Here is a 15,389-nt window from a genome sequence, read left to right on the forward strand (position 1 = left end):
ACTAACGCATGGATGGATGACACAATGGCTTTTCGGGATCTGCAGGATGGAGGCTGGGTGATGTCGCACGGGAGGAGGTAGAAAGGGACGAAGCGAGGCGAGACGGAGCTCGTTCTACGTTTGGTCTCGGCCTTGGCCACCTCCTTACCTTCGGGTATTCGTGCGATGACCATATGCTACAGGTATCAGGATTCTAGGTGGCCGGAAAACTCGCGGGTCAGGGATGATCGGCATCTAGTTGGCCGAGACAGACGACATCGTCAGAGTCAGGTAGGCGAGCAGAAACCGCCGGCTGTTGAAATCCAAACTCCGCTCATCTAACACGAGGATTCGATTCGTGCGCAGAGACCACGAGCAGCCAATAGGTGTGTCTCGAGGCTGGCTCTGGAGACGCCGAGGACTTTGCCTTGCCAATGAAAGAGTCGACTCCCTGGCAAGAGATTAGGTGGGTCGGCGGTAAGGCTCTTTACTCCATGCAACTGCGTTGTTCTGGCTCTGCAGTTGGCTGATTAGCAGAGATAACGGAGACGTGGATGCAGCGGCCACCGTTCGAGCATCCCCTTTGTCTCGGATGGGGGGATGGTAGGGGGAAGCCAGGCAGCACCTGGAGATGGCAGGAAGGCCATGACCTGCAAGCCAGCTAAAGCAGTAAAGCTGGACGGTGCCTGCCAGCCTGACAACGCTATCCGAACAAAGCTCACATCTTTAACCTCAATAGAAGCACGCGCAGCCCGACCATAAAACCAACCACCACCCTTGATGCCAGCCAGCAGAAGAAGCAGCAAGCTCATCCTCTTTCTCCTTCACCTGCGGAAAGCTATCCCCGCGTGAACACAACGACAACCGTCTGTCGACTTCTGGAGTCGGAGCTTCCAACGAGCCAACATGGATCCCCTTTGACGTCGACTCCGATGTGGGGGATGCCGGATATGGCTATCAAGATTTTGATGACTCGCGATCCTATGCAACGTTTCCATAGATCAACAATCTTGCTGCAGAGTCTCATCCTACGAGTAGGTTTATATAGGTAAGCCCTAAAATCCGTTCGCTCTCCTCAAAACGCCGGAGTTCTAACAGACGACCCAGATAGTCCCGCAGGGTGCTTAATGGCATCGATAGTCTTGATTATATGGACTTAACTACAGCTGGCGCAACTGAGTCGGGTGTCATGACCAGCGTGGTGAGTGGATTACCGAAATCTTCGCTGTCTATCACCGTAAACCCCCTAACGCCAGAAATTGCGTCACGTTGTCCGATCTCGCGCATCTAACACAGGATCAGGCCCCTCATCAGAGTCGGCATGCTTGTTAACGGTGCACTTGTATGTCGTGATAGCATTCCAGAGAACCCCCTACGAATACCCTCAAAGGCACGTATTTCAAGACGGGTCTGAAGAGTAAGGTCAAGGCCTTGCTACAGCCGACGCAACTGGGCGAAGCGCTGTTATGGGTGATGCTACGCACGTCACAACGCCAATTCCTTCATTATGGAGCACTCCAGGTCCTCCAACGCCAGCACCTGCATAACAGCCGGCCATTCTTGCGCTGCTTGACACTGACGATGCTCCGTGTCGAGGTGATGAGATGCTTGTGAGTGTTGCTCCTTCAGGTCGTAACAGCATACCTGGGACACATGACGCGTTCCAAAAGGACAACGATCGTTCGAAACGCCTCGGCAAGATCGTGAGATGAGCGGTCGCGGTTTTGAGGACGCCGACACCCATTAGTTGTCCAATTGCGCACCTCAATGTTGCCACGAATTTCCGAGTACGAGGAGGTGGATAGTATGTTGAGATAGCGGATTCGGTCTTCATCGGGTCCCGCTGCTAGCAGCTTCTCAGTAACCTCAAGATGACCTCCTTCAGCTGCTGCCTGGAGCGCAGTCCGTCCATACTCACTAGCAGCAGCAGCATTAGCATCAGCTCCCGCTGCTAGCAGCTTCTCAATAACCTCAAGATGACCTCCTTCAGCTGCTGCCTGGAGCGCAGTCCGTCCATCCTTGCAGCAGCAGCATTAGCATCGGCTCCCGCTGCTAGCAGCTTCTCAATAACCTCAAGATGACCTCCTTCAGCTGCTGCCTGGAGCGCAGTCCGTCCATCCTCACTAGCAGCAGCAGCATTAACATCAGCTCCCGCTGCTAGCAGCTTCTTAATAACCTCAAGATGACCTCCCCCAGATGCTGCCTGGAGCGCAGTCCGTCCATACACACTAGCAGCAGCAGCATTAACATCAGCTCCCGCTGCTAGCAGCTTCTCAACAACCTCAAGATAACCTCCTTCAGCTGCTGCCTGGAGCGCATTCCATTCATACTCACTAGCAGCAGCAGCATTAACATCAGCTCCTGCTGCTAGCAGCTTCTCAACAACCTCAAGATGACCTCCCCAAGCTGCTGCCTCAAGCGCAGTCTGTCCATTCTCACTAGCAGCAGCAGCATTAACATCAGCTCCCACTGCTAGCAGCTTCTTAACAACCTCAAGATGACCTCCCCAAGCTGCTACCTGGAGCGCAGTCCATTCATACTCACTAGCAGCAGCAGCATTAACATCGGCTCCTGCTGCTAGCAGCTTCTCAACAACCTCAAGATGACCTCCTTCAGCTGCTGCCTGGAGCGCAGTCCGTCCATACTCACTAGCAGCAGCAGCATTAACATCAGCTCCCGCTACTAGCAGCTTCTCAATAACCTCAAGATAGCCTTCCTTAGCTGCTGCCTGGAGCGCAGCAGCATTAGCATCGGCTCCTGCTGCTAGCAGCTTCTCAATAACCTTAAGATGGCCTCCCTCAGCTGCTGCCTGGAGCGCAGTCCGTCCATGCTTACTAGCAGCAGCAGCATTAACATCGGCTCCTGCTGCTAGCAGCTTCTCAATAACCTTAAGATGGCCTCCCTCAGCTGCTGCCTCGAGCGCAGTCCGTCCATGCTCACTAGCAGCAGCAGCATTAACATCAGCTCCCGCTGCTAGTAGCAGCTCGACGACGGCCTTGTGTCCGTTCTGGGCAGCATACCACAGAGGCGTACGTCTGTAAGTATCCTCCAGATATGGACTGTATTCGAGTCTAAGTAGTGTATCTGCGGCCTTGCTTAATCCAAACAAACATGCCAGATGTAGTCCCGTCATTTTCCTTGGCAGGCGTTGACTGTAATTTGTATAAGATGAGAGTTGCTTGGCTGCCATCAGCGCTTGATACGATGCCTCGACCTTAGCTTGACTCTTGAGAAAGTTGATGACCACTTGACTTGATGTTACATCCTTGCGAGCATGATGACCCCAGTTGTGCGCGGCATAATCGTAGAACGGACTTGACCGCAATCGCTCTTCAAACTTACGGTCCGTTTCACAGAATCCGGTCTCAAAGACAATGAATGAGAGGTAGGTAACGCAGGTTGTCGCGATTACAGATTCTGGGTCCCGAAACCATCGTTCCCGTGTCCGCTTGAGGTATTCTTGCGTTGTATAGTGAACCAGCCGGATGATACTGCTCTCTTCGTCGACCGTTACCAGTCCAGCGCATACAGAGACCATGTCTCCGATGTGTGTCAGGTCCCCATGGTCAAGCTCAGACTTTCCCGTCTTTGTTGCGAGGGCATGCTGAAGTTCTGATGTAGTAAGCTGTCTCTTTGCGCACGCGATCCATGACAGGACCTTCATCGCAAGTTCCTTCTTTCCTGGCATCTGTCCGTTAATTCTCTCCATAGCTTGTCCGTACGCACGAGCTAGGACTTGAACCTTCTGATCTTCGCCTGATCGTTGACTATGCTTCTGGAAGGTCTCCATTGTGCTTCGGATATCGTTTAGTGTCAGCTTATCACCAAGTAAACCAAGGTAGAGTTGTGCCAAGAGAAACCTGCGGATCGTCAGTGGCTGCTCTACTTTTCCTATTATGAGAACGTACATTCCATCGACAGCTTCTGAGATGCCCGTCGTAATCTCTTCTTGCAGCTGTCGGTCATGCTGGACGAAAGATGGTAGCTGCTCTATATGACCTTCGAGGTATCTTGCCACATCGTCGGGGCTTGCACGAATCTCTATTGATAGGCTGGTTTCGAAGCGATCCATGATCTCCGGAATGAATCTCGACGTCGCAAAAATGTTTATCCCATGCCTTGTCTGCAGGTTAAAAAGCTCCGAGAGGAACCTCGTCCGGCATCCATCGGATGCTAGGCATTCGTCAAGTGCGTCAATGATAATGAAGACTCTCGAATGCATCGCCGCCACGGACTGAAGGAGTCCTAAGATTTCATCGACGGATGGCCGCGTTCGTTTGGTCTTGTGCGAATCGTAAAGACTGTTAACGCTATCTGGCAGGGAAGACCGGCATTGAGTCAGCTGCTTCAGCACACTCGCCAGCAGGTCACCAATCTTCTGCTCGTGTTGCCGCCGGAAGTTGCAGTAGATGTACGCGATGCCGATCTCTGAGTCGTTGTCAAACTTTGAATTGAGGGAATCGACTACGATTGACGTTAGGATCGTCTTTCCAGCGCCAGGCATGCCCGGGCAGAATAGCGTCTGCTTGCTCGCAGCTAGCCAGTCCAGGAACTCTTTCGACTGAAGGAGCCAATTCCCGGTTGCTGGCTGCCGTGTGCTAAAGTAGTCGCTTTGCTGTGGGCCGTAGTCGATGGGCGTGAGCCAATCAAGAATCTCAACATCTTCCTTTCTGTCCAACTTGGCCCGGGTATGTGTGGTGTTTTCTCGAATTGCGGATGTATCATCAAGAACTGTATTTATTATTAGCCATATTCTATCAGCTCGACCAGAGAATGATTAACCCTGGCTAAGTATTTCCTTCACTGGGCGCTCTCCGCTAACGTCACCTGGCTGAACATACTCCAGAAGTTCCTTCGCAAATGCTGCAGCCACAGCCGCAGCATGCTCCTGCCAGTCTTTATTCTTGTGCGAGTCCGCGTAATCGCAGATGCCTCGGATGACGATGCACGGGAAGTTGTTCATCAATCCCGCCGCTTCCATTTCCACACAGAGGACATGGCCATCAAGGTCCTTTTTAAGTCTGTTTCGGAAGGAAGCATCCTTGATGACCCGGTGCCCAGATGCGATGAGACCGTAATGTATGCGCATATCCCTAATCTTCCGCTTCACAATCTTAGCCCTATCACAGAATTTGCAGCTCTCTTCTTCCGCTTCTTCCTCTTCTCCGTCGTCACTATCCGGGGTAACGTCGCAATTCGTGGTGTTCTCGCTGACGTGGCCGTAATCGGCTTTGAATAACACATCCTCGAGCGACTCGGTTCTCAGATACTTCGGCGCCAGTCGTGGCCATTTCTGTTTCAGCTCGTCCAGATACTTGGGTATCTTGGAACCGTTCAACTCATTCTCCGTCTTCAGTTTCGTCAAAGCCGTGCGGAGGGAGGTAGGTGGGTTGTTCAGCGATCCGGTCCGCTTGAAGTTGCCGCCTTCCTCTGCCTTGCCGAAGTCCCATTGAACTACACCAGGATACTGGCCCGCGGGTGTGCTGACGACGACATCGCCAAGTCGAACCTTGGGTGGGATGCCTCCGCCGATACCAACCATCAAGCCGATCTTAATGAGTGGAAAAGTGGAAATCATCCAAGTCGCGATGGTCGCCGCTGCATGGGTGCCGATCTCGCCTTCGGGCAAGCAGGCTATGACAATATTATGCTTGCCGATAGACCCCAGGGTGTATGCGTTGGGGTCATTTGGCGGTTTCGGGAGATCGGTATGTCTTTGATCGAGCATCGCCGTCGCCGCGGTCTGCTCCTTGGACAGAGCGCAGACCCATCCCACAGTGTATTCATCATGGTTTCTGGTCTCGGTAGTTGTCTGTGCAGCCATTGCGAGAGGATCGGCTGGGTTTTCGAGAGGACGAATGCGGGCTGGGCAGTCGGTCAGTTCTGTTCGATGCGGGGTATCTCGTGGTTACTCGGCAGCTAACAATTGAACAAAGAGCATCAAACACCCTGCGTCTTCCAAAGGGAACGAGGTGCCGATACACCTGCGGGAAAGTGGTCGGCGTGAGGATCCCGGAGGAACTGGCTGGGCGGAGGTCGAGCATTTAGCCTTAGGCGGACGGTATCTTAGGCAACAACACAGCTACAGTCCACAATTGTATTAATATCCCACGCATTGCTTCCAATAGAGCATGCAGCTACACACGCGCATCCCCAGCCAATCGTTCCACCGTTGGGCTCCAACTTTCGCAGCCCCGGTGTGTTTCTGGCGCAAAACTGGTCGACCACCGTCGCAAAGAGCGAGAAACTGACAAAATGCTAGGCGCGTCCTGTTGCAGGATCAAGTTGGTCATTGGCGTCTGTGTGGATGGTCCCGTTGAGCATCCGAACGAATCAAATAGCGCGCGGGGGAAAGCATTGCATGAATTGCAAGGAAGAAATGGATTGCCGATTAGATAGCGTTAGCTACAGTGCGCAAATCATCGACGCATCGGTGCGAGGGCCGTCAACAAAAGGGCGCCGACGAGTGAAGCAGAGCGATAATAGGCGGGGTAAATCAGCAAATTGCTGGCGGGGCGGGGCCAACTCGCCCGACTTCTCCGCGGAACTCTCAGATTACAGACACAGGACAGCCGGCCCGCATTCCCAGTGGCCAATTGAATGCAAACAAAGACTGCGAAGGTGGCCATACTTGAGCAGCTGAAGGTACCTACGAGTACTTCAGCCCTCCACACTGAGACAAGACGCTGGTAGGGGAGCTGGCCTTTGGGTCCCGAAGCACGCGTCCAAGGACCACGGGTCGAGCTACCGCAGCAGCTGTAGGAGTCCCTTTCACGGTGGGAACTCCTGGTCTGATGCGATGCGGGCCGCACTGCGCTTCGTGCCGAACCTTAGCCCAAATTGGGTGCCCTTGTGTGCTGTTTTGAAAGCAGGTTCTAGGCAAGATTCGCTGGAGTAGCTAAAAGCGGGGAAGGCGTAAACTAAGTGGCTAGTGAATGCGAATTTTCACGTGATATCGAGCTCCCGAAACGCATTCAAGAGCCGGCACTTCGGCTCTGCTACCTCCCAAGAGGGCCCAGAACAAGGCCCCAAGGGAATAGCCTAGAACAGGGACCGTGGGATAGGGACCACGGGATGGTGTCAGTCCCACCGACCCCGCACCATTTCCGATGAGCCTCGCCACGTTCCACTCACTGGTTTTATTAACGCTTACTATCCTTACTTAAATTCCATTTTGGAGCAGACTTTTCTTGTAGCGTTAAAAGGGAGGCAGATCTTGTAGCTAAGCACCGTAGTATAAAGGCCAACTCGAATTGTAAAGCTTTGTCATCAGTAGAATCCCATGGAAGCTGGTGGAATCTTCGAGCTCCGCGTACGCGTAAGTGGCTCGTGTTCAACGCGTCAACGATACCGCCATACATATAACGCATACCATCAAGTTAGTAACAGCTTTACTGGTTTCAAGCTTTCTGTACATCGAGGTCTGTAGTCAATAATTTGGCACAAGAGGCACATCACAAATAACACAATAACATTCTAGTATCGTAATGCCCTTTCATCTACTTATTTGTTCTCAGTTTGCAGATCTAGGTCCTCTATACTAACGAGTGTCCAAGCCTTATCCCTCATTCCCATCCATATCGTAGTTCAAGTGACTTCCCTATTTCTATCACAGTCTGAAACAATTTCGTGACTTGGAACGAGTCCACATTCGCCAATGTCTCGCGCTCCGTGTAGACCTGAGGAACAGTGATATCCCAGGACCTTTTGCGGCATCGTTTACTCGGTTATGGCATATGAACCACATTTTAAAAGGTGATCAGAACCTGGAGTTGATTCGTCTACACGAGAAGCTAGGTACGTGATGATGGGAGCGATCGGTCATACGTTTGCTTACCATTACCCAACAGGCCATTTTGTCCGTGTGTCCTACGATGAAGTCAGTGTCAGCCATCCCGACGCCATCAGCAAGATCCTGCTGTCTCCCCTGCACAAGGTATGATGATGATAATCCTTGTGCTATCTTTTGAGTCACCAAGCTGACACTGTTGGAGGGCAACTGGTACAAAATTCACGCCTTGCCAGATTACCGCTTCCAATCCCCCATGAGCACTACAGACCCCAGAAAGAAGGTTAAAAAGTCGAGGTACATTGCTGGCGCATATAGTGTGTCCAATGTTGTTCGATCTGAAGAACATATTGATCGGACATTTGAGCAGTTTCTGGAGTGGATGAACCGGTATGCCAATGACAAGAAGCCAATATATCTTGATAAATTTATCTCTTACACCACTTTTGATGTTATCGGAGAAATTGTCTTCTCCAAACAGTTCGGCTTTCTTGAACAGGGTATAGATATCGGTGGTGCCATCAGAAACTCGTTGGCTCTCAATGCTTACGTCGCAGTTGCCGGATACTTCAGATGGATTAATGTTCTACTTGTCGCTAATTCCTTGGTCACATGGATGGGTATTATGCCTATGGGTCACCTTTTTAACACTACAGCTGCCGTGTTGGCGAATCGAGAAAAGAATCACGATGTTCGCTACGATGCTGTGTCATATTGGTTCTACCAACATAGCCAACACCCCGATAAGCTCACGATCAGAGAAATCAACACTCAGGCTCTTGCTGCTGTCGGTGCTGGCTCTGATACTGTTGCGGCTGGTATCCAGTCATTTATCTATCACATGATACGTCATCCCAATGCATGGGCTCGCGCTCAGACTGAGGTCCAGGATGCTACCAAAAAGGGTTTGTGTGAAGATAATATCGTTTCTTACGCAGATGTTCAAGAACTCCCGTGAGTCATTATTCGAACGGCATGTTGTAAAAATACTGAAGTTCAGCAGCTACGTACAAGCTTGTGTCAAAGAAGCGCTCCGCATGTTTGGGCCAGTACCAATGGGACTTCCAAGAATAGCCCCCAGGGGCGGCTTGACCTTTGGTGATCGTACTATCCCAGAGGGTACAATTGTATCTGTGAGCCCTTGGGTTATTCACCATTCGAAGGAGTACTGGGGCGAAGATGCTCATGAGTTCAACCCCGATCGGTGGTTAAAGGGTGATGCAGTGGTGAAAGAGAAGTTCTAGATTCCCGTAAGTCAGCCAACCACAGCAGTCCTGCAATCAACACTAACAGCGTCAGTTTGGTGCCGGATATGGCTCTTATCCCGGACAGAATGTCGCAAAGATTGAGCTTGCTAAGATTACGGCGACTTTGGTCAGAGATTATAATATCCAACAAGTCGATCCCAAGCAGGAGTGGAGTTGGAAGGCTTATTTTACTGTTGTTCCTCATTCATGGCCTGTCCTTGTTGAGAAGATAAGATGAACCATTCTAAACTGGAGCACGCGAAGTATACAGGGATCAGGGTAGTAGAAGGTGGGCAAATTCACTGAGAGCTTGGTATTCTTGTGATTGACATTATGTAGTCTCTTATTCCTATCATGATCATGATAGGAATTACTCCTTCGTTGCTTGATACTCGTCATCATTGCTGTAGGATATATCAACAATTATACCGATACAATGCCTATCACTCCTTTAGCCAAAACAACTTAACCTTGGTCGTCCAGCTTCTAGCCAAGTCTTGTTCCCACTTTCATAAGACTCACGTGACAATCAAATTGAGCGGAGAGAGAGAACTGAGGAAACAAATGTATCAAGACACGAGACAGATGATGACAGTATTATGACTTGGGTTCCTATAAATGATGATCTTAATTGTTAGGTTTTATTAATGGATTTTTTAATATCATCACAAAGATCATGATTGGTGAATGCCATTGCTTATGAGATATTGTGTGACATTGATTGTTGCTATTACTCCTGTTTCAGCCATTATCGTCAACGACAATGAGTTTGAGAGTGACTACCCAACTTGGCACTCTTTGATGAATATTCCAGCAATGGATATCATGTTGAGAGTCTTTCATTTCATGATCATAGCTGTCTTCCTCGATGGTAAAGACTCGTCATCACAACTGTAGGGTATATCAACCCATGTCCATATGAGGCCCCCCAACCCTTCAGCCAAGGCAACCCCTGTCGTCCAGCTCCCAGCCAAGTCTTATTCCCACTTTCATCTCCTCTTATCCTTATCCTTATCGATAGTTTCGTATCGCCGATTAACCAATCCTTTGTCGTCACAAGACGGCTTCTCCCAGATCCGGACACACCATCGTCTCAACCTCCACATATTATGCTTAATTCCTCCTGGACGATGTAACATAATCTCGTAACCCCCATCTTGGCATGTTTCCATCTGCAACTCAACTGAAACGAGTTCATCTTTTTTCTGAAAATCTGCCATAATAATTAATGTCTCCAGACTCTCGGATGTTTTTTCTCCCTCTCTTTCGTTTCCCTTTCATCCTCAACTCACTCTTTCGTTATCGCCCTGGTGGCGTGATTTTGTTTCTTTGCGCATTATTTCCCTTCTTATTGCCCTGGAGGCTTCCCGTTAAACTTAAATCTTTTTTGTTTTATCTTGTTTTATTAAGTTTCGATCGATTCATTAACTAATAATATGTCGCGCGCTTCATGTCCCGTTTCTGGCTCCATTGGGGCTTCATGTCCTGCGTCTAGATCTTCGCGAGGCAGTCACAGTCGAAGTCAAAGTCAGAGAAGTCAAAGCCAGAGACGAGGATGTGCATTTTCAGGTGCGAGCCAACCTGGTGACCTCCATGCCGCCTTTGATGTATGTCTTCTCTCCACCCTCTCCAACTCTAAACCATTGCTAACTAAACACCAAGATTCCTCGAGGCGTTGATCCCGACGACTGGCTTCGAACAAGGTCCCTTCTACCAACTCCGCCATTGATTTTCAGCACTAACACAGCCCAGAGAACGAAAGTCCATCAACGAACTCCTCTACAAATCCTTCCCATCCCGCGAGACTCTGGACCGCGCCAAAACTCAACCCGAACTAGACGCCCTAAACGCAAGCGATCAATCCATCCTCGCCACAGCCCTCGGTGCACCAGGTCGTCAAGTTCTTCGTCGCGCTGAAGAAATTGGACCCCTCACAGGTTGGCGCGATGGATACCTGAGCGTTGAACATGGCTTTTGTCCACCCGACTACGAAGAGCCAATCGCTGCTCTCGCCAGATCCCCCGGACGTATCTGGTCTGACCTATGTGAGCGTATGCCAGGATGTTGCGCACGAGGTCGTGTTAGAGAAGCTGTCGCGAAACTGCCTCTTGTTGAAGGCACAGACGACAACATTCCCGACGATGCGCTTTGGGGAGCCGTTGTTGCGCTCGGTATGCTGTGCTCTATTTACCGGTTTGAGGACAAGCATGATGGTAAGGATGGTGTCGCTGTCACTTCTGGTACATCAACGAGACCTACTTGTGAGATGGGTGACGAGTTGTGCGAGGAACTCCAAGGTATCCCCATGTGCATTGCACTTCCTTACTACCAGATCTCGCGACGCATGGGTCGTACCCTGCCTCATCTATCATTCCCTGATCAAGCATCCTACAATCTGAAGATCCGTGACACAAAATCGACATATCCGTACCTGGCACGCTTCGACAATACGGATCTTCGATGGCCAATGTTTGGTGAGCGCGCAGAAGTTGCCTTTCTCAAAGGTTGCGCTGATACATCGGGTAAGTGTACTGGTCTTCTTATCATTTATTCGTAGCTAACCAAGAACCGCAGCTTCATTCCAGCACGGCCCCGATGCCATCGCCGCTTGTCAAGAGCATGTCATGACTGGCAACGTCGAAGGTCTCTTGCACGAGATGATTCGTCTCAAGGAAATCCTCGAACGAATGCCCAATGCCTTCCACAGCATCTCACCAAACCCCAACGCTGGCGACAATTATGTGTCTGCCGACAAGTGGGTTCGATGGGGCCTTTTCTCCGCGCCTCTTTCGAAGCGTTGTCCCGCTGCTTCAGGTTTGCAGTTTCCACCCTATCTCATGATGGATGCATTCCTCGGTCGCAAGACGTGAGTATTCTACCCCTCTCTATATATAATATCTGATGCTGACACATGATAGACACAACTCCTTCCTCGGTGCCGAAGCCCTCCACCTCCGCGCTTGGCTCCCATCCAACCACCGTGCCTTCATCGCCGCCATTCAATACCACTACTCCATCCCTGAATTCGTCCAGCAATCCAACGACCCACGTCTCAAAGGTGTCCTCGAAGGCATCGTGGAAGCATACACCGGCGAACGTGGCTTCATGGGCGTACACAGATACAAGGTTTTTGGCATTCTTGAAGTTGCTGCAAAGACAGGCCGTACCGCAACCAACGGACTTTCTGGAGCTTCAGACGCCAACAGACCATGGGAAGAGACCCACCGACAATTCTCCGATGCGATGAAAGAGCGTTTAGAACCTTTTCGAGGCAAGCTTGACTTGGAGCCGCATTCTATGAGGGGCACCTTTGAGGAATGCAGGTACATGGGCCGGGTAGCTGGTGTGAGCTCTGTCGACAAGGATGCCAAGAGAGGGACTGCAATGGTTACCATCGACATTCGCGATACAGGCATCACCTTTTCACCTGGTGATAGAATGGCAGTCATGCCGCTCAATTCCTGGGAGGAGGTTGCAAAGATGGTTGCAGCTTTAGGTCTCGACCATCACCTCCGAGCCTCTGTTTACACCACTGGTACATGGTCTCGCTTCGCTCAGCATCTTTCTTCCGTTACTCGCACCCCCAACCGTCTCAACGTCCTTGATGTCCTCCGCCGGGGCCATCTAGCGCCCATCACCAAGGATCTCGCCGTCAAGGTCCACGAACTCCTCCACGCTTCTTCAAGCACCGTCTTGCAAGTCCTCGCTACAGACGAGTGGCCTGTCCGTGGCTCACTTGGTGATCTCCTACAGAGAGCCATCGTTGACACGCCGAGTCACATCTGGGACAAGGCATTCAGCCTTGACGACCTGGACTGGCTCACTGAACTTGTCACTTTGGAGGTCCCAAGAACATACTCCATCTCGAGCTACAGCAATGAGCTTCTGCCGAGTACAGTCGACCTCACAATCTCTCGCTCCGAGTATGATCTTTGCTCCATGTTCGATCAAGGGGAGAGTGTTGTTCGAGCTGGTGTGTCGAGTGGTTTCTTCAACCCTGATCCTTCAGCAGGCGTTGACAGTGCGATCCTGGCCGACGATGTACTAGTCGGCGTCTCACGACCTGTGTCATTCCAGCTTCCGATCGACGACATGGCTCCCTGCGCATACTTCGCCGGCGGCAGTGGAATTGCTCCATTCCGCAGTTTCTGGCAACACCGACTTGCGACATCTGGACTGTCTGGCGGCCGCAACCTTCTCTATCTCGGAGTTCAGTCTCGTGATAAGTTCTCCTACGAAACGGAGCTGCGCAAGCTCGTCAACATTGGCTTCATGGAAGTTCACCTTGCTCTCTCCCGAGACTCGAATGGGTTGGTGTACGACGATGTACTACGCGATCTGGTGGACAAGGAGATCCCTCCTCGATACATCGACACTTTGATCATTGAGCAGGGAAGTACTGTTTGCGACATGGTCATGTCGAAGAAGCAAGGTGGCTTGGGTGGATACATGTATGTCTGCGGTTCTGTCTCCGTCTTTGACTCTGTCATGAGTGGTATTCGCAAGGCGATCTACACATATCGCACTGCCACTATGGAGACAGTCGACAAGATCATCAACAAGGCTTTTGCCGAGCGCCGATTCATGTTGGACGTGTTCATGTCTCCACGAGCACTACCCGTCAACCTCCCCACCATCTCCCAATCCAGTCTGGCGTTGCACACTGGTCATCGCAAGGGAGGCCGTATGTGGATTGCTGTGCACGGAAGCGTGTACGACGTTACGGACTTTTGTCCAATGCATCCCGGTGGAACACTCATCATCAAGTCTAACGCTGGAGTGGATTGCACTAAGTCCTTCGACAACCTCGCACACACCAACAACCCCGAGGTATCCAGTCTTCTTACGCGTTACTTCATTGGTCACTTGTCGCCCAAGCCAGACTATCGCGACAAGGATGTTTCGACACTGCATGATCTTTGGTCAGCGTATCTACGAACTACTGTTGAGACTCTTGTCGCTCATCAATTCGAGATGAACGATATCATGGGGGACACTCTCGATGCACCTTCAAAGGATGACCCCAATGGTATTACCAACATCTGGCAGCGCGAAGACCTTCCCAACATCATCGCCATCCGTACTTTCTACGGCTATCAGAGTCGTCTCTTGCAGGGTGGATTCGCTGCATTGTTTGGCCCCAAGCTGGAGGAGCTCGTCCTGCGACTCTCATTTGTCTTTGCAAGTGCTGGTGGGCCTGGAGCTGCCTACAAGCTTCCCGATATCCTTGGAGTCATTGCTCGTGCAAAGACAAGCTCAGATGCAGCTCTCATCACTAAGGAAATCAGCTCTCTTGGCGATTTCATCTGCGACCCGACAGCTCAACTCCGTTTCCAGGAGCGAGGCGTGTTTAGCTACACAGCCAAATGCGTCCAACTCGACATTGAACTCCTCGAGGATCTGAGACAGGAAGCTTGCAACGGCATGGATGCCTTTGACAACATCGCGTCCATGCTAGATCGTTCCGATCCTGATGCGACGCCTTTGGCTGCGCTTACTACATTCTTGCTACGGACACTTGAGAAGATGGCTCACCGATTGGCCATGTTCTACGCTCAGCTTGCACGTCTTTCGGTGTACCAGCCCGAGCTTGAACACAACCCTGCTCGTACTCGCTGGGCATTCGTCAAGAAATGTATTCGCGACGGAACATTCTTCGTGCTTACGAGGGAAGTCAGTACCGAGACGATGCTGGAACAGAGCGATTTCTACAACGCGTCCCAAAAGACACACTTTGATGAGGTAGTTGAACAGATCAACCATCGTATCAGCATGGCGGTGGAGGAAGAACAACCAGAACCTGAACCAACTAGCGTTAATGCGGTGCATCAGGAACGCGGTAACAATTTGAGCAACACGACGACTGTGGATTCAACAGCAGAGCGACTCAACGTGGGCGCAGTATCGAGCATGTCCTCTTTTATCCAGAAGAACAAGACTGCAATCCGTCGTTTGAGTAACATGCCGAACGCATATCAATTGCAGAACCTCCAATCAGCTCTGGCGTTTGATCCGAACCAAATGCTTAGTGCGCGAATGATGATGATGTCAGGCTACGCATCTACTCCGAGTGTATCATCGCGCACTTCATCACCATCCTCTCGACGAACATCTGTAAGTCTCGGAGCATCGAGCGCTACCAGTTCAATGCCGCATTCATCGGGAGGAGAATCACTTTTGAAGATGGAAGGATTGAACAAGCGATCACGTACACAGAGTGTTGCTTCTTCGTCGAGACAGAGCATGAGTTTGGCATCGTCAGTAGCAGAGAGGAGAAGCTTGAGTGTTTCGAGTTTGCGAATGTCGAGAAACATGAGCATGAATGGGATTGCGGGAGTGAATGCTTCGAGGGGAAGAAGTGAGGAGTCAGTGTC

The 15,389-nt window shown here is 51.0% G+C and overlaps 3 protein-coding genes across 3 annotated transcripts; 2 read left to right on the plus strand and 1 right to left on the minus strand.

Annotated features, from left to right (window-relative positions):
* Positions 1 to 1,930: 1,930 nt before the first annotated feature.
* Positions 1,931 to 5,803, minus strand: FGSG_11425 (uncharacterized protein; the record flags this gene model as incomplete). The annotated part of the gene is made up of 3 exons (XM_011327498.1): positions 1,931 to 3,773; positions 3,888 to 4,733; positions 4,821 to 5,803. 3 exons carry the CDS (start codon positions 5,801 to 5,803, stop codon positions 1,931 to 1,933), a joined length of 3,672 nt encoding a protein of 1,223 aa, XP_011325800.1.
* Positions 5,804 to 7,261: 1,458 nt separating this feature from the next.
* On the plus strand, positions 7,262 to 9,012 carry FGSG_11424 (uncharacterized protein; the record flags this gene model as incomplete). Its single annotated transcript, XM_011327499.1, has 6 exons — positions 7,262 to 7,297; positions 7,369 to 7,400; positions 7,595 to 7,776; positions 7,830 to 7,915; positions 7,959 to 8,722; positions 8,772 to 9,012. 6 exons carry the CDS (start codon positions 7,262 to 7,264, stop codon positions 9,010 to 9,012), a joined length of 1,341 nt encoding a protein of 446 aa, XP_011325801.1.
* A 1,596-nt stretch (positions 9,013 to 10,608) lies between these two features.
* On the plus strand, positions 10,609 to 15,377 carry FGSG_11423 (uncharacterized protein; the record flags this gene model as incomplete). The annotated part of the gene is made up of 5 exons (XM_011327500.1): positions 10,609 to 10,622; positions 10,768 to 11,537; positions 11,590 to 11,881; positions 11,934 to 15,129; positions 15,159 to 15,377. The coding sequence occupies 5 exons, from the start codon at positions 10,609 to 10,611 to the stop codon at positions 15,375 to 15,377; spliced, it is 4,491 nt and encodes a 1,496-aa protein (XP_011325802.1).
* Positions 15,378 to 15,389: the final 12 nt, after the last annotated feature.

This window comes from Fusarium graminearum, chromosome 3 (assembly GCF_000240135.3).
Source record: "Fusarium graminearum PH-1 chromosome 3, whole genome shotgun sequence".
Classification (NCBI taxonomy): domain Eukaryota; kingdom Fungi; phylum Ascomycota; class Sordariomycetes; order Hypocreales; family Nectriaceae; genus Fusarium; species Fusarium graminearum.